Here is a 23,460-nt window from a genome sequence, read left to right on the forward strand (position 1 = left end):
TTGGTATGACCACACATTTTAATTTCTCTTCGGTATATACCTAGGAGTGGAATTGCTAGGTCATATGGTAACTCTGTGTTTAGCAATTTGAGGAACTGCCAAAGTGTTTTCCAAAGTGGCTGCACCATTTTACATTCCTACCGGCAATATATGAGGGTTCTAATTTCTTCACATCATCACCAACACCTTTTTGGTTATAGCTATCCTACTGGGTGTGTTGGGTACCTTTTAAAACTTTTTTTATTTAGGCAAGTAATACATGAATTTTTCTTATAAAACATTAGCATTATATAAATCAGGCTAAAACCCCTGACCTTCACCTTGGCCAGTTCCTATACCTTATCTAGAAGGAACAGTTGTTTTCATTTTGATGTATGTATTTTTCGAGAATTAAAAAAATTCTCAGTGTAGATAGTCCTATATAGTCTTCTTACATTAATCCATCTGTTTTCATAAAAACTCAGTAATAAATGATATTAGTTTTTTTCCCTTTCCAACCTCTAACTGTAGAATGTAACATCTTTTAAAAATTACAACATCATTAGTAAAAATCGTATCAAAGGGCTTCCCTGGTGGGGCAGTGGTTGAGAGTCCACCTGCTGATGCAGGGGACGTGGGTTCGTGTCCCGGTCCGGGAAGATCCCACATGCCACGGAGCGGCTGGGCCCATGAGCCACGGCCACTGAGCCTGCGAGTCCGGAGCCTGTGCTCCGCAACGGGAGAGGCCACAATGGTGAGAGGCCCGCGTACTGCAAAAAAAAAAAAAAAAAAAAAATCATATCAAAGAAGCAAATGAAGTAAATGCCTATAGATAAAGCCTTAATGGCCTGTATATTAGGGCTTTTTAAATGACAGCTATTGGTCTTCATGTATTGAAACTTTATCAGTAAAACTAATAATTTTTTTCTTGTTTTTAGTGCCTGGCTCTCTGGCTATGAAAACCCTGTGGTGTCTCGAATTAATATGAGAATACAAGATCTCACAGGACTAGATGTCTCCACAGCAGAGGAATTACAGGTAGGTAATCACATCCTACACTTCTTCAAAAGATGCTTCAGATGAGATTTTTTCTGTCACTGTACAGGCAGTACTCAATTTGCATGATACTTTGAGACTGTAAAAGTGAATATATAAGCTGAAACCATGTACAGTGATCTTAATAATCAGTAGGAAAAATTGTTCTGTGACCTTTAAAATTTTTTGTCAAGACATTAAAAACTCTTACTGTTGAGTATAAATGTATAGGGAAATGAAAAATATGTAACACTAGTATTTATTAAGTACACTGTGATTTTTTTTTTCATTCCTAGGCCTGTCAGGTGGCCATGGCAGTTTTTTTTTTTAATAAATTATTTTTTTCTGTTTTCTAGTAAGAAATAATTCACATACCATAAAATTTACCCTGATTTTAATATTCACATGATTGTACAATCATCAACACTATTTTCATCACCTCCAAAGAAACCTCAGTTAAGTAGTCACTCTCCATTCCCCCTCCCTAGTGCCCCTGGCAACTACTTCTCTACCTTCTCTATGTAAGTTTGCCTATTCTAAATATTTCATATAAATGGAGTAATACAATATGTGGCCTAGTGTATCTGGCTTATTTCATTTGACAATGTTTTTAAGGTATATCCATGTTGTAGAATGTATCAGCACTTTATTCTTTTTCATGGCTGAATAATATTAACATTCTCTTGTTTGGATATACCACGTTTTATTTATTTATCAGTTGGAGGGCTTTTGGATTGTTTCCACTCCTTGGCTATTATGACTAATGCTATTTGTCTACAAATTTTCGTACAAATGTCATTTAAATTTCTCTTGGGTATAAACCTACATATGTAATTGCTGGGTCATGTGGTAACTTTAATATTTGAGGAACTGCCAAACTTTTCCAGAATGGCTGCACTGTTTTACAATCCCATTGGCAATGTATGAGGGTTCCATTTTCTTCACATCCTTGCCAACATTTGTTCTTGTCCAGTTTTTTTATTAAGGTCATTCTGGTATGTTTGAAGTGCTATCTCATCATGGTTCTTATTTGCATTTCCCTGATGGCTAATGATGTGGAGTATCTTTTCATGAGTTATTGGCCATTTTTTAAAAATTTTATTTATTTTATTTATTTTTGGTTCTGTTCAGTCTTCGTTGCTACATGTAGGCTTTCTCTAGTTGCAGAGAGCAGGGGCTACTCTTCATTGTGGTGCATGGGCTTCTCGTTGCGGTGGCTTCTTTTGTTGAGGAGCATGGGCTCTAGGCGCGTGGGCTTCAGTAGTTGCAGCACGCAAGCTCAGTAGTTGTGGCTCGTGGGCTCTAGTGCGTGGGCTCAGCAGTTGTGGCTCACGGGCTCTAGAGCCAGGCTTAGTAGTTGTGGCGCACGGGCTTAGTTGCTACATGGCATGTGGGATCCTCCTGGACCAGGGATTGAACCCATGTCCTCTGCACTGGCAGGCAGACTCTCAACCACAGTGCCACCATGGAAGCCCCAGCCATTTTTATATCTTTGAAAAAATTTTTATTCAAATCCTTTGCCTATTTTTTATTGGGTTGTTTTTATTGTTGAGTTGTGTGATTTATGTGTTCTGAATACTTGACCCATATTAGGTGTATGGGTTGCAAATATTTTCTCCCGTTCTGTGGTGTGTCTTTCACTTTCTTGATGGTGTCCTTTGGCAAAATATTTTTAATTTCTATGAAGTCTGATAGGTCTTTTTTTTGGTTGCTTTGGCTTAAGGTGTTTAAGAAACCATTGCCTAATCCAAGGACATAAAGATTTACACCTGTGGTTTTTCCTACAATTTTTATGGTTTTCTTTCTTACATTCAGGTCTTTGATCCATTTTGAGTCAATTTTTATATATGGTGTAAGATAGAGGTCCAACTTCATTCTTTTCATGTGGTTAGCCAATCGTCCCAGCATCATTTGTTGAAAACTAGTCTTCTCTATTGAATTGTCTCAGTATTATAAAATATTAGAAATATTGAGGATTACAGTGTTTTCTTTGTAAACACTTACCAAGAATAGTTTATGTTCCTTCATCTCATTTGTGAAACTTATGATACAGAGTGAGCATCTTTTCTCTTCCTTCGCAAATTGTCATACTTCTAAGTTTGGATCGGCTTTCAACATTTTATCCTTTGTGCTTGCAATGTTGTTAAATATCTCTGAGGGATCTTTTATTGTCGATTTTTTTCCAGTCACTTCCTCTAAGACATCTTCTTCATCCTTTTCATCATGATCACTTTCCTTATGTTAGTAAGTTTACCTTCACCACATTCCTCTGACTGCATATCTAGAGTTTCTCAAACAGCAAAAGTTAGAAGCATTTTCCTTGTCAGCCTTTTCTTCTGTGTCTGCATTTAAGTCTGATTTCTTTTTTGGCGGGGGTGGGGGGGGTGGGGGGTGGAGGAGGGGGGCTCAGCATGAGGGGTTTTTTTAGTATTGGAGTATAGTTGATTTACAATGTTGTGTTAGTTTCAGGTGTACAGCAAAGTGATTTAGTTATACATATATGTATATCTATTCTTTTTCAGATTCTTTCCCCATATAGGTTATCACAGAGTACCAAGTAGATTTCCCTGTGCTATACAGTATGTCCTTATTAGTTATCTATTTTATATATAGTAGTGTGTATATGTTAATCCCAAGTTCCTAATTTATCCTCCCCCCGACCTTTCCCCTTGGTAACCATAAGTCTGTTTCTGAAGTCTGCCAGTCTGTTTCTGTTTTGTAAATAAGTTCATTTGTATCATTTTTAGATTCCATGTACAGTGATCATATGCTGTTTGTCTTTCTCTGACTTCATTTAGTATGACAGTCTCTAGGTCCATCCATGTTGCTGCAAGTGGCATTATTTCATACCTTTTTTTTATGGCTGAGTAAAATTCCACTGATACATGTACCACATCTTCTTTATCTATTCCTCTGTTGATGGACATTTAGGTTGCTTCCTAAGTGCCCAGGAGTGGGATTGCTGGATCATACAGTAGCTCTATTTTTAGTTTTTTTAAGGAACCTCCATACTGTTCTCCATAGTGGCACCACCAATTTACATTCCCACCAACAGCATAAGAGGGTTCCCTTTTCTGCACACCCTCTTTAGCATTTATTCTTTGTAGACTTTTTGATGATGGCCATTCTGACCAGTGTGAGGTGATACCTTCGTAATTTTCTTGTTTCTAGTTGTGGCCCTTTGTTTTCTTCCTAGAGAAGTTCCTTTAGCATTTGTTGTAAAGCTGTTCTGGTGGTGCTGAGTTCTTTTTAGCTTTTGCTTATCTGTAAATCTTGAGATTTCTCCATTGAATCTGAACAAGAGCCTTGCTGGGTAGAGTGTTTTTGACTGTAGTTCTTTCCTTTTCATCACTTTAGATATATTGTGCCACTCCCTTCTGGCCTGAAGAGTGTCTGCTGAAAAATCAGCTGATAACCTTATGGGGATTCCTTTGTATGTTACTTGTTGCTTTCCCCTTGTTGCTTTTAATATTTTCTTTTTAATATTTGTTGGTATGATTAATATGTGTCTCAGCATGCCCCTCCTTGGGTTTATCCTGTATGGGACCCTCTGCTTCCTGGACTTGGGTGACTGTTTCCTTTCCCATATTAGGGATGTCTTCCCCTACTATCTCCTCAAATATTTCCTAAGGTCCTTTCTCTCTCTCTTCTCCTTCTGGGACCCCCTATAATGTGAACGTTGGTGCATTTAATGTTGTCCCAGAGGTCTTTTATACTGTCTTCATTTCTTTTCATTCTTTATTCCTTTCCACAGCAGTGATTTCCACCATTCTGTCTTCCAGCTCACTTATCCATTCTTCTGCCTCATTTATTTGGCTATTGATTCCTTCTGGCGTAGTTTTCATTTCAGTTATTGTATTGTTCATCTCTGTTTGTTTGTTCTTTACATCTTCTAGCTCTTGTATCTTCTCGGTCTGTGCCTCCATTCTTTTTCTGAGATCTCGGATCATCTTTACTATTACTCTGAATTCTTTTTCAGGTAGATTGCCTGTCTCCACTTCACTTAGTTCTTCTGGGGTTTTATCTTGTTCCTTCATCTGGAACATTGTCCTCTGCCGTCTCATTTTGTCTAACTTTCTGTGTTTGAGGTCCCACAGGCTGCAGGATTGTAGTTCCTCTTGCTTCTGGTGTCTGCCCCCTAGTGGATGAGACTGGTCTAAGAGGCTTGTGCAGGCTTCTTAGTGAGAAGGACTGGTGCCTGCCCACTGGTGGGTAGAGCTGGGTCTTGTCCCTCTGGTGGGCAGGACCGTGTCAAGGGATGTGTTTAGAGGCGGCTGTGGGCTCAGGAAGGCTTAAGCAGCCTGTCTGCCTGTGTTTCTGTCCTGTTGGTTTTTTGGCCTGGGGTATCCCAGCACTGGAGCCTAAGGGCTGTTGGGTGGGGCCAGGTCTTGGCATCAAAGTGGCAGCCTTTAGGGCAGCTCACCCCAGTGAGTACTCCCAGTGTCTCTGCCACCGGTGTCCTTGTCCCCATAGTGAGCCACAGCCACCCCCACCTCCCAAGGAGATCCTCCAAGTCCAGCAGGTAGGTCTGACCCTGGCTCATATGAAGTCACTGCTTTTTCCCCTGGGTTCCCATGCACACAAGATCTTGTGTGTGCCCTCCAAGAGTGGAGTTTCTGTTTCCCCCAGTACTGGGGAGTTCCTGTGATCAAGCCCTGCTGGCCTTAAAAGCCAAATGCTCTGGGGGCTCCTCCTCTCAATGCCAGACCCCCAGACTGGGGAGCCTGACGTGGGGCTCAGAACTTTCACTCCTGTGGGAGAACCTCTGTGATATAAATATTTTCCAGTTTGTGGGTCACCCACTCAACACTTACGGGATTTGTTTGTATCACAAATGCATCCCTCCTACTGTCTTGTTGTGACTTCTTCTTTGGAAGTAGCATATCTTTTTTGGTAAGTTCCAGTCTTTTTTGTTGATGGTTTTTCAGCCATTAGTTGTGATTTTGGTGTTTTCACGAGAGGAAAGGTGAGCTGAGCTCAGGTCCTTCTACTCCCCGATCTTGTCCTGGAACCAAGTCCATTTAAATTTGATTTGAATTTCACTTACAGCATTATGCTTTCCATTTCTCTGCTGTACTGTATCTTTGGTGGCCAATTTCTTCTTCTAATTGTCTGTTTTTGTAAAATATCACATAGGTTTTTACTGGGAAATAAGGAGGCAGCATAACTACATGCTTTGCTGTCTGTGCATGAACTGAATAACAGATATGCAGTGACCAATCACTGATAAACTTTGAAAGAAGTGACATGACTGGTCATTGATCATGATATGTAGCTGTTATTTGTATAGTAATTTGTGAACTGAAGAGCTAGTAGCAATGTTTGCACTTTATGCAGTTACTCAGTTAATGATGTAACATGGTAACTGAAATGTCCACTGTGTTGTTGGGGGTCTGGTGTCCAGGGTTAGCTAAACCATGGTATCTGAGATTTGTGCATTTTGAAACTGTGCAAAACAGGACTTCCCGAATTTAAATTTGCTTATATTAAGTTATTTACTCCATGGTCATCTACAACTTCCTTGGTACTCGTTTGGTTATTTAAAAAAACTATGATGTGTCTTTTTCTTTCCTAATTTGTATTTATTCTCACCTGCCTAACCTTCACAGGCTCTTTCAGGCTACTTGATATATTTCTAACTTAATAGTCTGATCCAACCCAACGAAGGCATCTACAACATAGGAAGTAAAATATCCACAGTAATAACAATTTACATAGGACTTGGACTTTGCTGTGGGCAACACTTTTAATTATGCACTCATTTCATTTAATCAATAATGCTCTTTAAATTACACTCTCCTTTCATTTTCTTAGCATTTTGTCATATTGGGATGGAAGGGAGGGAGTTAAGGAAGGTATCATTATCCTTATTTTACAAATAAGAAAACTGAGGTTGTATCCAAAGTTACATATACTGCATTGTAACTAAGAAATCTGGAACTTGAGCTCAGACCAAATATTTCTCTTACTTTCTTTTGCTGCTTCATGCTGGGGCATTGTCACATCCAAATGAAGTTGTCATGGCCTTCCAACAGGAATAATTAAATTGGTGTTAACTTCTTCCCTTTTTTACCTAAGTAGAGAAAAAAAAATATGTAGGAAAACTGGATTTCATTAAAGTAGATTGGGAGTTTGCCAGCATTTTGGGCTTTGGAAAACATGAGTCTTGATTTAAATTCCCAAGGAAAGTGTTTAGTAAGAATTAATAATAAAAATATTGAAATTCTAATTCTAGAAATTTTTAATTCTAAAATTCAAATTCAGATTTTAGTTTCTTATATATTAAGGAAAAGCATGTCCCCCGAAACATTTGCTAAAGAAAAGCGTATTAACTAAGGTTCTAAAATAGCGTATAGTAGCTGTCCTTAGTTTTTCATCCTTGGTTTTTTAGGAACTCTGTATTGATTTAAAAAATGCTGTGCTTCTCATTTATTTAAAAGTACCTAACCGTGATATATAAGAGGCCAAAATGGGACTCGTAGGTTTTTTTGAATAGTAATCTTGATAGTTCTTTCATTCATGTTTTGTTTCTCTCCTTCAGGTAGCTAATTATGGAGTTGGAGGACAGTATGAACCCCATTTTGATTTTGCACGGGTAAGTAAAAAAAAAAAAAAAAAAAGGCGAATGAAGGAGTTCCACTGAAGCTTAGGCATGACATGTTAATTCTGTTCTTTTAGTACTAAAAATTCATAGCTGGGCTTCCCTGGTGGCACAGTGGTTGAGAATCTGCCTGCTAATGCAGGGGACACGGGTTTGAGCCCTGGTCTGGGAGGATCCCACATGCCGCGGAGCAACTAGGCCCGTGAGCCACAACTACTGAGCCTGCGCCTCTGGAGCTTGTGCTCCGCAACAAGAGAGGCTGCGATAGTGAGAGGCCCGCGCACCGCGATGAAGAGTGGCCCCCGCTTGCCACAACTAGAGGAAGCCCTCGCACAGAAACGAAGACCCAACACAGCAAAAATAAATAAATTAATTAATAAACTCCTACCCCCAACATCTTCTTTAAAAAAAAAATTCATAGCTTATTTGGAATTTGTGGAAGCATGGTGGAATAGATATTCTGTAAAGCCTTTTAAAGCAGTAAAAAATACCTAGAGACAGGGTAAAAGAACTTAGCATACTTTTAAATGCATTGCTGAGCTTTGAAGAAAGTAAAGGAAATTCTCAAAGGCAAACTGAACAGAGAAAACCTAGAGACTAAAATTACAGTGTTTAAAGGGAGCAAAAAAGCTGAGGCTGGAGGCATGTACCTCCAGGAATCTAGAGCTTTGGGGATTAATAGCTCTGTGAGAGGACCTGCTATAGTGTAGGCTACTGAACTGAGATACCTGCATAAAACCTAAATCTCCAAAAGGATTACACCTTCAGAGAAAGAAAGAATGGCCTAGAAAATCATCTGCTTTGAGTCAAGACCCTTCAAAAGAGTTTCCTCTCGCATCCTAGCTGGAGTATGATGTGTTATGGGGAGCTTTTTCTGGCAGTTTGAAAGCAGAGGCCTGCCAACAGATACAGATGCCCCCAGGATGTTAGATACTTCAGTTATCAGATACAGAATATAAAAAAACTATATAGGTCCAGTCTAGCCTCCTCTGGGAGCGGGCAGTTGGCGAGCCCACGCTAACCTGCGCAACTCTGTCCTGATCCCCGAGTTCTCACACGGTGCCCAGACAGATCAGATCGAAGCCATGGCCATTCTTTTCGCTGTTGCCAGGGGAACCACTATCCTTGCCAGACAAGCTTGGTGTGGAGGCAACTTCCTGGAGGTGACAGAGCAGATTCTGGCTAAGATACCTTCTGAAAATAACAAGCTAACGTACTTACATGGCAATTATTTGTTTCATTACATCTGCCAAGACAGGATTGTATATCTTTGTATCACTGATGATGATTTTGAGCGTTCCCGAGCCTTTAATTTTCTAAATGAGATAAAAAAGAGGTTCCAGACCACAAACGGTTCAAGAGCACAAACAGTGCTTCCGTATGCCGTGAATAGTGAGTTCTCAAGTGTCTTGGCTGCACAGCCGAAGCATCACTCCGAGAATAAGGGCCTAGATAAAGTGATGGAGACTCAAGCCCAAGTGGATGAACTTAAAGGAGTCATGGTCAGAAACATAGATCTGGTGGCTCAGCAAGGCAAAAGATTGGAATTATTGATAGATAAAACAGAAAATCTCGTGGATTCGTCTGTCACCTTCGAAACAACCAACAGAAATCTTGCCCGAGCCATGTGTGTGAATAATCTCAAGCTCACCATCATCATCATCATCTTATCAGTCGTATTCATCTATATTATTGTGTCACCTCTCTGTGGTGGATTTACATGGCCAAGCTGTGTGAAGAAATAAATTTATCATTAACCAAGGATACGAGAGAACAGGGAGTTAAAAGCAATCCGTTTGATTCAGGCCTTTTAATACTGACAGATGGTGTCTGCCAGTCTTCTCAACCCTCTTCTTTCTCTCTTTTGTTTTAATATTGCTCTATGCCTCCAGATTTATCTTTGTCCTATCAACCAGTTTATTCCAGTGCACTTCAGACCGAACCATTTATTGCAGCAGTAGCCTTAAAAAGGCATTTTGTTTCTTTGGTTTGTTAACTAGTGTCATCTACTTATAGATACATTTTTGTTTATAATTGCACAAAGCTATCACAGCTAGAAACCACCTGTCTTATGAGCTGTCTACTGAAATTATGGATGACCTTTGTGCACACAAAAGTTCAGGAGACAGATAGTATTGCTAACATCTCATCTTAATGTCCTTTGATTTTGAAGGGTTTTAAGTGCTTGGAAACAATATACATGGAGAATTGTTGTTATTTTGGGAATTGTAATTAATTGTTGGTGTTTCTAGGAGCCCAAGCAGGTAAAGTATTAAACATTTTATCTCAGTGAGATGGGGAACGTTTTGCTAGCCTCTTAGAAGCAAACAGAATTATCCTTGTCTGCCTATTATTAACTTTTAGGAAGAAAGTTTTCATTCACAAACCTCGCAGAGCTTGATATCCTCTGTTTCCCCATTGCAGTTGATTTAAGAAGACAGTGGTTTAAATATTGTCGAAGGTTGTGGTTTTTTACATATTCCTTTTTCTTTGGTGGATATTTAGGGCAATTGTATAGATAATAGAATGGGTAGTGGACGGAATGGGGAGGCACATTCCTCTGGCTCACCAAAGAAAAAGAAGAGAACCACAGTGGAAAAGCCCAAACTGAATATAGTCAGCAATCAACTCCAGGATTTGGGTTTGACTGGTGTTGAATAATAATTTGAGCATCCTTTGCGGTTTAGTAAGTTCTTTAATCTGCCTAGTTTTGAAGAATTCTTTTGTGAAACTTGAGAGTAGACAGTATGATACATGAAAGAATGCAAGACATTTTAGCTAACATCCATGTAACTGCAGCGTGAAAAAACTGGAGTGTAATTATACTGCTTTGGCTACTCTGGCATCTGTTAGCTAGTGTGTACTTTTAGTGTGTATCTGAAAGGACAATATTTGCTGCCCTAGATCTAATTGCACTTACTTATCAATAAATGCCAGTAAATGGACATTATATTACATTTGACTATTTTCCCAATGAAAGAACAAATTGGTCTGTAAAACCTAGTCACCTGTTTAGCCTAGTCATGTGCCTTGAATATTTATATGTGTCACATAATCTGGCACCTGCAACCTGTTCTTCCATCTGTACCATTCAATTCATGCTGGTTCATTTATTTGACATATATTTTCAACCCCCTGGAACTCTTTTCCTGGTGATCATGTATAGTGCAAATGTTTTTTCAGTCCTTTTTATCAACACTAATGCCTTTTAATTACATCAGCATTTCCTGTTGGAAAACACATTTGTTCCATGAAAACATTTGGCATTCCTTAATAATAATTTCCAAATGTCTTTAATCCCAAGACTTAAAGCTTATTTCCCTTTCTTACACACACGTGAATAAAAATGATGTGCATGTTTTAGGGATAAATTACTTAACCATCTCTTGATCTATTTATGTATAAGAATTCTTTTTAAAGCACATACCTTGTTTTAAATGATGCACAAACTGAAGGCATTAATAATATTTAAGAGTAATAGAAAAAAATAACTAATACTTTAAAAATAAAAGAGGATAAAAATTACTGAATTCTCGAAATGATTTAACATATTTGAAAAATAAACAGAAGCTTTAGGTCAAAAAATTGTTGAAATTTAAAATTTAGTGTATAAGTTAAACAGATTAGAGACAGCTGCAGTGAATTGGGCAATAAATCTGAAGAAATTACAGGAATACATTTTGAAAGACAGGAAGATAAAAACCATAAAATAGATGCAGAGGCTGGAGAATAAATAATATTAAAGCAGTTTGTTAAAAAGTTGTTCTTGCCCAAGTACTCTTGCTTAAGATCAATAAATATTTAACCTTTTAAATTAAAAAGTTAAGTAATTTTAACATATCAAGCTATAAATTGTCATTACCAAATCTTAATTTAAGATTTATCATAATTACATGAATTCTAAGGAATGTGCCAAGTATTCTAATAAAATTCTTGATCTATTACCATTTTTTAATAAGAGTGTATTCTTTGGAAAGAAAACAGTCTGTATTGTATTACATTCCTTGACTGGTTTAATCCCAGAATCCTAGACTCTTTCTCTGGGCAGGCTAGCAAAGAATATATTTTTAGTCTCTTTTCCATCTGTTTTCAATTACTGAAAAATGTCTGAGGATCTTGGATGATGTGAAAGACTACAGTTTAAGTCCTCACATTAATGTAACTAAATTTTTTTTCATAGCTTTTTATTTTGAAATAATTATAGATTCCTAGGAAGTTTCCCCCCAAATATACAGGGAGATCCCATGCACCCTTCACTCAACCGCCTTCAGTGTTAATGTCTTGCATAACTGTAGTACACTATCAAAACCAGGAAATTGGTGTTGGCACAAGCAACAGAGCTTATTCATATTTCACCAGTTATGCTCGCACTCATGTCTGTCTGTCTATACAGTTTTATTACATGTGTAGCTTTATGTAACTACCACCACAATAAAGATACATAACCTCACCATCACTGTAAGACTCCCTTGTGGTACTGCTCTGTAGCTACATATACCCTTCTGCCTCCCATCCATAACTGCTGGTAACCACTAATCTGTTCTTCACTAAAATTATTTTGCAAATGTTATGTAAATATTACATACGGCATGTATCCTTTTAAGATTGTCTCTTTTCACTCAGCATAATTCCCTTGAGGTTCATCCATGTTTTTGCAGAACATATCAACAGGGTGTTCCTTTTTTTTGCTGCATAGTATCCTGTGGTATAGGTATACGACAGTTTTAGTCATTCATCCTTTGAAGGACATTAACGGACAATTTGAGGATATGACAGATTGATGTGTATAAATTTCTGTGTGAAAAATACATGATTTTCATTTTTCTGGGAAAATGCCAAGAGACTATACTGTATTTTAATTTAGCTTTAAATAGCCAGACGTGAATTCTCCAGCCAGATTAAAGTGCTGACAGCCCAAAAGACAGCCAAGAATAGTAGCAGTGACATTTGAATGGATCATGAGTTCAAAGTAAATCTCAAGGTAAATTTTTTTTTACCCACAGAGAATTGACTTAATGAATGTAGCTGAGAGACTCTCATGTCTTGCTTTTTTGGAAGCTAAAACTATAGGTGTCAATTTTTAAAATAATCTGTGGATAGTAGATATTGGTTCTCATTATATAGGCTAACAAATCTGTTTTTTCCCCCCGAATGGTCTTATCAAAAGTATTCAGTGTACTGGTTGAATCAACAACCAACAAATATCTGAATGCCGGTTGTATATATAGTGCACTGGACATTATAAAGGAACCTTTAGGGGCTGTTTTTAGCATACTATTCAGCATATTAATGATGTTAGTTGCCATTGGAGAATTTGCATTACTGAATTTTATACCACTGAGTTGTGTTTTATTCACAGAAAGATGAGCCAGATGCTTTCAAAGAGCTGGGGACAGGAAATAGAATTGCTACATGGCTGTTTTATGTAAGTTATAGCTAAAATTTTTAAGTTGGGATTTGATCACATGACTCATTTATTTTGATGTGTTCACATGTTTGTTCTGTTTAGCTCTTAACATCCTAGTTTAACGTTTTTTTACAACTGAGTAAAGAATTTTTTCTTTGCATTTATAACTTTTTCAGATTGTACTTATTACAACCTGAAGAAGAAAGTTAAAATTACACCTAGTTCCAGTATTTGGAGGCAATGTGATATTTTGGAGTATGGACTGTCATCTATAGTCATCTATAATGTGTATATAAGCAACTCTATGTATTTGTAGGAATTTATGTGTATATATACACATTATCTTAATAAACTTTTGAATTTATTGATAAATATATCAGAAAAGTGTACAAATCATAAGTATATAACTTGATAAATTTTCACAAAGTGAACACTAGCATAATCAGCACCCAGATCAAGAAATAGTACATTAGAGCACGCTAGAAGCCCTTTCCTCAAGGGTAACCATTCTCCCATTGTTCATTAGTTTCAAAACAGTATGATCTTCATTTTTTTAAATTGTTTTGTTTATATATTCATATATAAAGCTTTGATCATTTGCCCCAGTTATCTATTGCTGCATAACAAATCACCCCAAAACTGAATGGTTTAAAGTAACAGTTTGATTCTTACCTTTCATGGTTGTGAGGTTGATTGGGCTTCATTTATGGTTCTTGCTCTGGATCTCTCATGCATTTGCAATCAGATGATGGCTGGCACTGGAGTCACCTTAAAGGCTGAGGTTGAGGCTGGTTGTTGGCCAGAATACCAGCATGTGGACTGGGCTTCCTCATAGCATGAGGCTGAATTCTAAGAGCAAGTATCCCCCAAAAGGCAGTGCATAACTTTTTTTTCCTTTTGGCTGCGTTGGGTCTTCGTTGCTGCACGCGGGCTTTCTCTGGTTGCGGCGAGTGGGAGCTATTCTTCATTGCAGTGCGCAGGCTTCTCATTGCGGTGGCTTCTTGTTGCGGAGCACAGGCTCTAGGTGCACAGGCTTCAGTAGTTGTGGCTTGTGGCTCTAGAGCACAGGCTCAGTAGTTGTGGCGCACACGTCGCTGCAACTAGGGAAGGCCCACACGCAGCAACAAAGACCCATTGCAGCCAAAAATAAATACATAAAATAAATAAATTTTTCAAAAAAAAAGCAAAGAAATACAAGAAAATTGATGCTATATTATTTGGTCCAATATCCATAAATGTTAGATTATTTGTGACTATCAGACTATATATTAGATAATTATATCCCCTTTTAGTTATATATAGCATTTTTATTAGATTAGTATTCATTTTTTTCATTATTTGAATGCTTTTCTCAGATGGGCCACATAGCACAACTTTTAAATTCCTCTGAAGTTAATTTTTTCATTGCTTAAGAGCTGTTAGCTCTTTGATATCGATTATATATTTATCATGGTAAAATACACTTCTTTATATCACTGAATGCCTTTAGCGTTAAACTGTGCTTGATACTAAGATCAAACTCTTCTTTGGTACAGCATTTGCCTATAAGTCACTTGTTTTAGATGTGACTTTTGAACATAGCATATAGTTGGATTTTGCTTTGTGATACATTAGTCTGACTCTACATTCTACTTATGTTGTTTTTGAAAAAAATCTTCACTATATGATCTGTGTTTCCTTTGCCTCATTTTATGCATGTGCTTCTTCAGTTTATTTCGAAGGTTTGTGTTTTTATTCTGATTCACCATTAAGAATATAACTTTATAAATCTTTTCATCTTCTAATTTTTAGTTAATATGTGTTGATACCCTACCATGAGAAATGACAAAACTGGTTTTAGTTTATTACTTTTCTCTTGGTGTTTAGTTCTATTTTGTTTGAATTCACTTATTTAAATATTTATTGAATACCTACTGTTTTGAGGCTATTCTCAGCAATAAACAAAACAGATGAAAATTCCTGCCCCCATGGAGATGATATTCTAGTGCTGTAGAATACATATTTATACCCCATGTTACTTGATTTGTCAGTTTTAAATCATCTCTTTTTACCTCTGGCTATAAAAGAAATAGCTATCCCAAAGTATATCCCAGTCTCCCTTGCTGACTTCCATCTTTCCTCTGCTTTTATATATCTATGTAAACCTAAATAGCATCTTGTTTTTTAAAAACTGACTAGCATGCACAAACCCATTTATGTAAGTAGAAGTCCAGATATTCTCATTCTAGTATTTAGTATCAAATCTACCTCACAGTGGCATGTTTAACTTTATTCTACCAGCACTTTCGATAATACTCTCATCTCTTATTAGATGAGTGATGTGTCAGCAGGAGGAGCCACTGTTTTTCCTGAAGTAGGAGCTAGTGTTTGGCCCAAAAAGGTAAGCTTAGCTTGTTATTTTAATTTGGGAGCGGGGGGGGGGGGGGTCCTCTGTATTTTTTTCCCTGAGGAATATATACACCTATATTTCATAGTCTAAGTAGTAAATAACATTTTTAAAGGTAGTATACTTAAGGACTACATTATGTCTAGGGAAGATTTTAGATATTGTACAATTTACCGTGAGTACCTAGAGGTATGAACAACCAGGGATTAGTATTTAGAAGTTTTCATTTCTAAAATGGGTTCCGTATGATACTTGCTATTGTAAGATGTGTTAGCTTTGGCAAATACACTTTTTTGTTAAGTAATGCTGTTAATGCTTTCATGTGATCACCAAAATTTTGTACATTATATGATACTTTCAGAACTATATTAGAGGAAGATATAGTGCTGCCATAGAGAATTATTTCCATAGAACAGAGGAAAATTTAGTTACTATAAAAAGCAATAACCTGATACTTTATTTGGGGATAATTTTGTATTGTTTTCCACAGGGAACTGCAGTTTTCTGGTATAATCTGTTTGCCAGTGGAGAAGGAGATTATAGTACACGGCATGCAGCCTGTCCAGTGCTGGTTGGAAACAAATGGGGTAAATAGTTCCTATATTCTCTGAATAGAATTTGTGATTTTTGTCTCTTATTTAAAAATTATTATAATTTACATCTTAAAAGAAAGTGAAAAAAAACTCCTGACAGATTTGCCTAATATGACTTTAACACTGAAAGAGATTCAACCAAGCAAGTTTCTTATCTTAATATAAATTTGCTTTCAACAGATCAGATTTTTTATGACATTTTTAACACTATTTCCACTCATTATTTAAGAAACGTTAATTGACTCAAAGTTGAATCTTCCTCTCATGGGGTTCACAGTTGTCTCTTGTAGTAGATACTAATACAAAGATATAAACAGAAGACAGTAACTACTTACATTTAGGGAGGCTTCTTCGAAGTTTAATTAATTTTTATATTTAGTCTTGAAGATAGAGCAGTAGTTTTCCAGGCATGTTACGGACCAGGGCCAGGAATCATATGAAGCTAGAGAGGTACTCTCAGGTTCATGCAAGTATAGGACTGGCGACATTAAAAAAAAAAAAAAGAAAAAGAAATAGAAATGGGTGAACTTATTTTTATATAGATTTATTTAACCCCATGTATCTATTTCCGTATGTGTCACTTGGCCACATTCCACACTTGAAGTGCTTAGTAGCTACATGTGTCTAGAGGCTACCGTATTGGACATAGCAAGATTAAGGAGTGATACCTGATCATCAGGATTTAAAAGAACTCCCCTGATGATAACTAATGTTTGAGAACCACTGGACTAGAATGAAGAGAGGCTAGTGGAGGAGAGATGAGTTTAGAAGGCTGTTTTCTGTTGTCTAAATGGGTGATGATAAAAGCCTGGACTAAGGCAGCAGCAAAAGGTTTGGAGAGCAAAGAATAGATTGAAGAGATCATAGAAGTAAAATCAACAGGGTTTGATGAATAAAAGATTGGATACACAGGTTGAGAAAGGAAACAAAGTAGTTAAGAATTAATGAGTGCTAGTTTAAATATCTTATACATGTTGATGCCATTGATTGGGTTCTATGATATACGAGGAGGAGAAAGAAATTAATTCCTTTGGGGGTATATTAAAAAACAGTATCTTGGAACAAAGGAAACTTGATGAGCACATAATACGAGAGATTAATCATAGAGTTGTGTTCATTTTTAAAATGTCTTTGTATTAGAAGTGGTATTTTGCAAACAGGTAAAACAGTGTTTTGTTCTGTCTATACCTACATCTCAAGTCTTACATTGAACATTAGAAACTTTAGGAAATACACATGCACAGATTCTCAAATGTACATACATATATATAAAATCTTTTTTATTTCCAGCATTTAGTGAAGTTCTTAAAAAGACAGCCTAAGTAGCATCTGTCTTTGTCTGGTTTTGGTCTTGAACTATTTTAGCCCATGTAGAAACTTCATTATAGTCCTAGCTCCTAGGAGTTAATTAAATACTAGTTAGAGAGAGGGAAGAGATATGGGAACATATGTATATGTATAACCGATTCACTTTGTTATAAAGCAGAAACTAACACACCACTGTAAAGCAATTATACCCCAATAAAGATGTTAAAAAAAATACTAGTTAGATAGTGGGGGACATTAATATATTATTTTCTTTCACAGTATCCAATAAATGGCTCCATGAACGTGGACAGGAATTTCGAAGACCATGCACCTTGTCGGAATTGGAATGACAGACTTCCCTTTCTCTCCTGTTGTACTCTGATGTGTCTGATACACACATTTCCCAGTCTTAACTTTGAAGAGTTTACAGTTGACTAACACTCCATGATTGATTCAGTCATGAACCTCATCCTATGTTTCATCTGTGGACAATCGCTAACTTTGTGGGGGTTTTTTTTTTCTTTTAAAAGTAACACTTAAAACACCACATTTTACATATGAAACCTTAAAGTTCAGTTGGTATCACAGAGGACAAAGCAAGGCAGGGTAAAAAATGAGGAATTTTTATATTTATGGTATATTTTAAAGAACTTTTTTTGGTTGGATAAAAAATACAATTTAGGCATCTGATTATAGTATTTCAGTACATCTCAGTTGGTGGGTGGTAGGCTAGAATGGTCCGTGTGATTAAGGAACAGATGCCGTATAGTATGGACCTAGGTATTATGTTTACCTAGTCTCAACAACTCCCTTCTGGATCTGCCTGAAGACTAGGAATAAATTAGCCCTGTAAAGTGGGTTCCATACAATGTTTGCCCCTCCATATGCTATTCTAATTTGATTTTCTTTCTCCCAAGTCATTTTTAAAGTATGCTTTATTTTACCAAACCCCTTCTTTCATAGCTCCTCTGTGGTGAATTAAATCTGAGTTACAATACCTTGATTAAAAAAAAAATGTTTAACAGAAGGTCCTACATTAAAAGCTTGGGCCTTCTTAACTAAAATGATCATGACTTAGTCTGTTTCTTGTTTTTCTTAAATGACTGATGATTTTGTCCAAAAAATTTTGCTGTTTTTCTTAGTGCTAATTCCTTGCCTCTTATTTCAGCTACCTACAGCAGGGGATGATGATGTTGGCATTCGGATTAAAAAAATATTGTGCCTTAGGAGACTGGAAATTTAAAAATGTACAAGTCCTTTCAATGATGAGGGAATTAATATAAAAGGAGTTTTTCCTAAAAAGCCAAAATGTTTGTTTTTTCAATTCTGAAATGTGTTGTGACAACAGTGACCTATTTATGATCTTAAATCTTTTTTAAATGTTTCCGTTTTCTGTGTGGTATTTTTCGTATTTAAATGTGAATGTGTGCTATAGCAATAACAGGTTATTTCTTTAGAATTAGGACTTAGGTTTATCCTCCTGATTTTCATTCACTCTAAAGTCACATTGTTATGGTAGACAATTAAGGCTCTTTGAACTTTCAGATATTTAATCAATCAAAATATGTTACCTTCAAAGGGAGCTCTACAACTTTATTACTATGGTTATGGAGTTTTTACAGTAATGCTACTTAAGATTTTCTGTTGTTCAAATACATGGTATGGTAGTAGAAAGCTCTGAACCTAATGAAGTATGTTAATTGACCCTTTAACCTTTATATTTCTTATGGTGAATCATAGTTCACATAAGGGCTCTTTATCCTTTATGCAGTATTTAAATAAGGAAGAATTTGGTTAATTCTCTGGGAAAGAGGGTATTACTTTACCATTTTTTAAAAAAAGTGAACTGTGAACTTTATTTCTCTGAACTATCCTTTGTTCCACCACAAGTATTTTAGTAAGAAATATTGAGAATTAAATTCATTAATCTAATCAGATTTTGTGACCACAGATTTTTTAAAAATCTTTTTTAGATGGAAGCAATGTAAATTCAAAATTGAAGAAATAAAATGGGTGTTCAAAGAAAGGATACTAATCCTTAATTGCCACGTGTTTTAGAAAGTAGAATAAAAAATATCTATTTCACAAGGAAACAACATATTCCATAATCTTACAAATTTCATTATATTCAACCCCAAACCCCACACAGGGATTGGTAAACTCTTGTTAGTGTTAGGTCTTACAGAACCCTCCCAAGTTTCATAATTACCAACTATTTTTCTTTCCAAATGAAAAGGAGAAAAAAAATTCCAGTATAAAACTTTGCAATCCTTTTTTTTTATGCTGAACTTTAAAATAAATGAGGGCTAGAGCTATCATGGAAAATGTGGAAACTGTGGTTTCCTCACCAACCCTAAGTGTCCATCCTTTAAGGTTGGAAGTTTCATCATTGATTAACTTTAACCATGTGTTATCACCAATATCACCAAGTTAACTGAAGTATCCACCAGAACACTCAATCAGCAGGGTAAGTAAATGTCATAACTATGTAATAACCTAGTAGGATTATTTAAAAAAATAATGAAGTGACTTTAAGATTCTTCAGAAAGCTAGATGGTAAATGCAGTAATGAAAGACACAACCAACCATGAACTTTGGTGAATTTATAATAAAATGGTTACTACAATATAAAAGGATTGAGAAGAGTTGTTGTAAGCAGTAAACACACACACATATAATACCTTATATATGTGTGATATAAAAATATAATACCTTATATGTATGTGTATATAAGATATATATTATTGCTGCTGAGAAGAATCTAAATATCCTTACAGACTCATGTGTTGCTGGTTATATGTAAATTCCATGCCAGGTTTCCACTTAAGTCCATTTAGCTGAAAATGAACAACCCATGTGTAGGGCCTAATGAGCTAAACAATTGAATGACTAGATGGCTGCCATTAAGAAACTTACAGTGTAATACCAAAATAACAACAACAAATACCCAATCATGGTTAAATAACTAAATCACTTGAGAAGGAATAAACAGAATTATGAAATGGAGATTGCTAGGAGAAAGCAGAAAGAAAGAAAAATAACATCTTAGTCTGGATGCCCAGCAGCACAAGAACCAATCCCTTCTCTTGGCAGCGCTTACTTCACTGGGGTAAAAGTTTGTTATTTAGCAGGAGCAGTATTGGGTAACTTAGAGAAATAAGAATGAACTGTCAGCACTAGAGAGTACTACTGTTTATTAAATTATCAGATTTATCAGAATGAAATAGATTTCATATTCCAATTTCCTAATGTCCTTGGATATTATTCTACCACACTAATGAGTTTTGCAAAAGTAACTGTAGTAGAACAGTAAATTTCTTGGCTGCCTGCTTTATTGACTTATTTGAGGACTTTGCAGTTTACTTTCTGTGTGAATGTAGCCTTCAATTAAATATACGTTTTGATGCAGGAAGACTAATTTGTAAAAAAAAATTAATAGGCAGTCTTATCAAACGTAAAAGTTTAAATAAAAGGAACCACTGAAAAGGAGTGCTAGTCTCTATATTCTGCTTTTTGAGGCCTTGTTGAATTCCCATTGCAGCACTGTTATATTGAAGTCAGTTGTACAAAACAAGATAATCACAGATAAAATGAGCTCTAAAATCTGAAAAAAGAAAATCCTTAAATTTTGTCATTTGGTTGTTCCAATTCCTAACAGCCTGGTTTATAATACAAATCTGTTTTAGGCTAAACACTTTAAAAGATTCAGAATAGAACATTTTAAAGAGAATATGTAGAGTGATGTACACTTTGACGTTTCATGGCTTTTTAGGGAGATGAATTTTAGCTTTAGTCAATTTCTTCTAGAAAAGGCATTCACTTATTTAAGTCTACGAAGAGCAAAAATTATTATTTTAATATCTACCTTAAAGTCATAAATGTAATTAAGCTCCATTGCAATGTAGGTTTTACATGGGTTTGGAAATATCATGGGTTAAATCATATTATGTAAATAACCTTACAGTTGTTAACTCTTAGAAGATGAAATAATTAAATTCACCTATAAAGTAAGTTATGTTCTGTTTTTACTTTACATTTAAAAGGCACAAAAGTTAAGGCTCTGTAACATGAAACACCTTTCAGATTTTTATCTATTTTACTTCTGCAACTATAGGAAAATAGTCTATGGAAAAGTTGAAGTAAGGCAATAATTAAAAGTGCTCTGAAACAGTCCTACTTAGAGTGTGGCTTGCAAATGAGTTGCCATGGGGTTTGTTACTGTTCCACAATGAGATAAGGAGATTACATCAAAATGTAAATACAGTACATCAATAACTACATGGTTTTGTTCAGTTGACTTTTTTCATAGCAAGATTTTCAAGATGAAGAAAGCAATGTGTTATTTACATTGTGGTACAAGCTCCTTGTATCTCAGTGAGAACCAGCTTTAAATAGCATTGCTCTAGAACAGTACAAATTTTGTTTGATTCTACATTTTTAACAGCACTAAAGAGTTTCATATCTGTGGTTTGGATCTTGGTGGGGTAGTGGGAGCAGACTTTTTATGTCATGGCATAATGGGAAAAACAATTCAGAATAATTAATTAGCTTAGCGTATAATGTATCAAGGAATCAACATACTATCCTTAAGGTGATAGATTTGGATCAACATTTCCTCTATTTCTAAGACCACTTAAACTTAATGTGACTTATTCTTGTTGGTATAAGACATATTTAAGAACATTGGTTCTAGAGGAAGCTAGTGGACTAGGAAGCTCCAGACCTTTGTTCCCCCATGGAAACATGAAACCAGCAACTAGAGCCTGGATGAAATAACTTTATAGAGGTCTGGAAAACAGCCAAAGGTTTAAATTAACCAAGTGAAAGCCAAGTTAAGAAAAAACCATGTTCAAAGTGGTAGGAAATTTCACAGTGTTTTTACTTAACCTTGCCTCACCCCAAACCTGGTACAGCACAGGTGGGAGGAAGTAGCTGCCCCATTCCCAGTTCTTATCTTTAACCAGAAGGAGCAGAGCAGATCTTGTTTGTAACCTTTTAATCTGTTTGGAAGCTGTGTGAAGGACTGGTCTTTTTCACTTAATTCAGAGCTCAGAAGGAAAAGGGTATAGCTGGGGAAAGCCCTGGGAAGCATCAGACACTGCTTGTTAAAGCTGCAGAGGAACTACAGACCTGGAGTAGCCGGATGCAAGAGATTACAGGTAGTGGAATACAATAGAAGGCCCTGAAAAGTGGCTGAGATGAGACTTCTAGGGAAAACAAGACTTTAAAAAGCAGGAATGTATATGGGGAGATGGAGAAAAGCATCAACAAGGGTCCAGGCAAGATGCGTGCCAAAGAAAGACCTTGAGCCCCATGCTGATCCCAAGGATTAAAATATGCTCTTTTGCAAAGACTGGGAGAGGCTACTCTTTAAAGTACCTAATTTTCAGCACCCCGCCACACACACACAAATCACAAAGCATACATAGAAACAGGAAAACATTTCTCATTTCTCCCATTCAGAAGGAGAAAATTAATTGGAAGAAACCATCCCTGAAGAAACACAGACACTGGATGTACTAAACTAAGAGTTTAAAACACCTGTTTTAAATATGCTCAAAGAGCTGAAAGAGAACATAGACAAAGAGCTAAAAGAAGCCAGAAAATGATATATGAACAAAATAAGAATATCAACAAAAGGATAAAAAATAAGAAATTAGTTTAAAAGAACCAACAATAATTCTAGAGCTGAAAAATAAGTGAATCGAAAAATTCACTAGAGGGGTTCAACAGCAGGTTCAAATAGGCAAAGGAATAAATCAGCAAACTTGGGGACAGGTCATTTGAAATTATCAAGTCAAGTCCAAGGAGCAGAAAGAATGAAGAAAAGTGAACAGAGCCAAAGGGACTTACATGACACCATCAAACAGCCCAGTATATACATTATGTGAATCCCTGAAGAAGAAAGAAAATTTCTGAGAGATCATTTGAAAAAATAATGGTCAGTTATTTCCCAAATTTGTAATCATGGATTGACAAATTCCAGAAGCTTAAAGAATTCCAGGTAGGATAAACTCAGAGAAAACACTGAGACATACTATAATCATAGTACAGAGTAAATCTATTCTACAAAAATGAGGGAGAAATTAAGACATTTCCAGATAAATAAAAGCTGAGGGAGTTCATTACCACTTGACCTGCCCTGCAAGAA

General features: G+C 36.2%; 1 protein-coding gene and 1 pseudogene across 5 annotated transcripts in view; both read left to right on the plus strand.

Annotated features, from left to right (window-relative positions):
• P4HA1 (prolyl 4-hydroxylase subunit alpha 1) overlaps positions 1-18,693 on the plus strand; it is a 93,075-nt gene extending 74,382 nt beyond the window's left edge. For all 5 annotated transcript variants that reach the window (XM_030862570.3, XM_030862571.3, XM_060286098.2 and 2 more), the window contains exons 10-15: positions 918-1,017; positions 7,556-7,609; positions 12,975-13,040; positions 15,334-15,402; positions 15,899-15,995; positions 17,589-18,693. In XM_030862570.3, coding sequence (XP_030718430.1) covers positions 918-1,017; positions 7,556-7,609; positions 12,975-13,040; positions 15,334-15,402; positions 15,899-15,995; positions 17,589-17,659 — 457 coding nt within the window. In that variant the 3' untranslated portion in view covers positions 17,660-18,693. The remainder of the gene's footprint in view (positions 1-917; positions 1,018-7,555; positions 7,610-12,974; positions 13,041-15,333; positions 15,403-15,898; positions 15,996-17,588) is intronic.
• LOC115856367 (vesicle-associated membrane protein 7 pseudogene) lies at positions 8,429-9,360 on the plus strand (annotated as a pseudogene).
• Positions 18,694-23,460: the final 4,767 nt, after the last annotated feature.

Source organism: Globicephala melas, chromosome 16 (assembly GCF_963455315.2).
Source record: "Globicephala melas chromosome 16, mGloMel1.2, whole genome shotgun sequence".
Lineage (NCBI taxonomy): Eukaryota > Metazoa > Chordata > Mammalia > Artiodactyla > Delphinidae > Globicephala > Globicephala melas.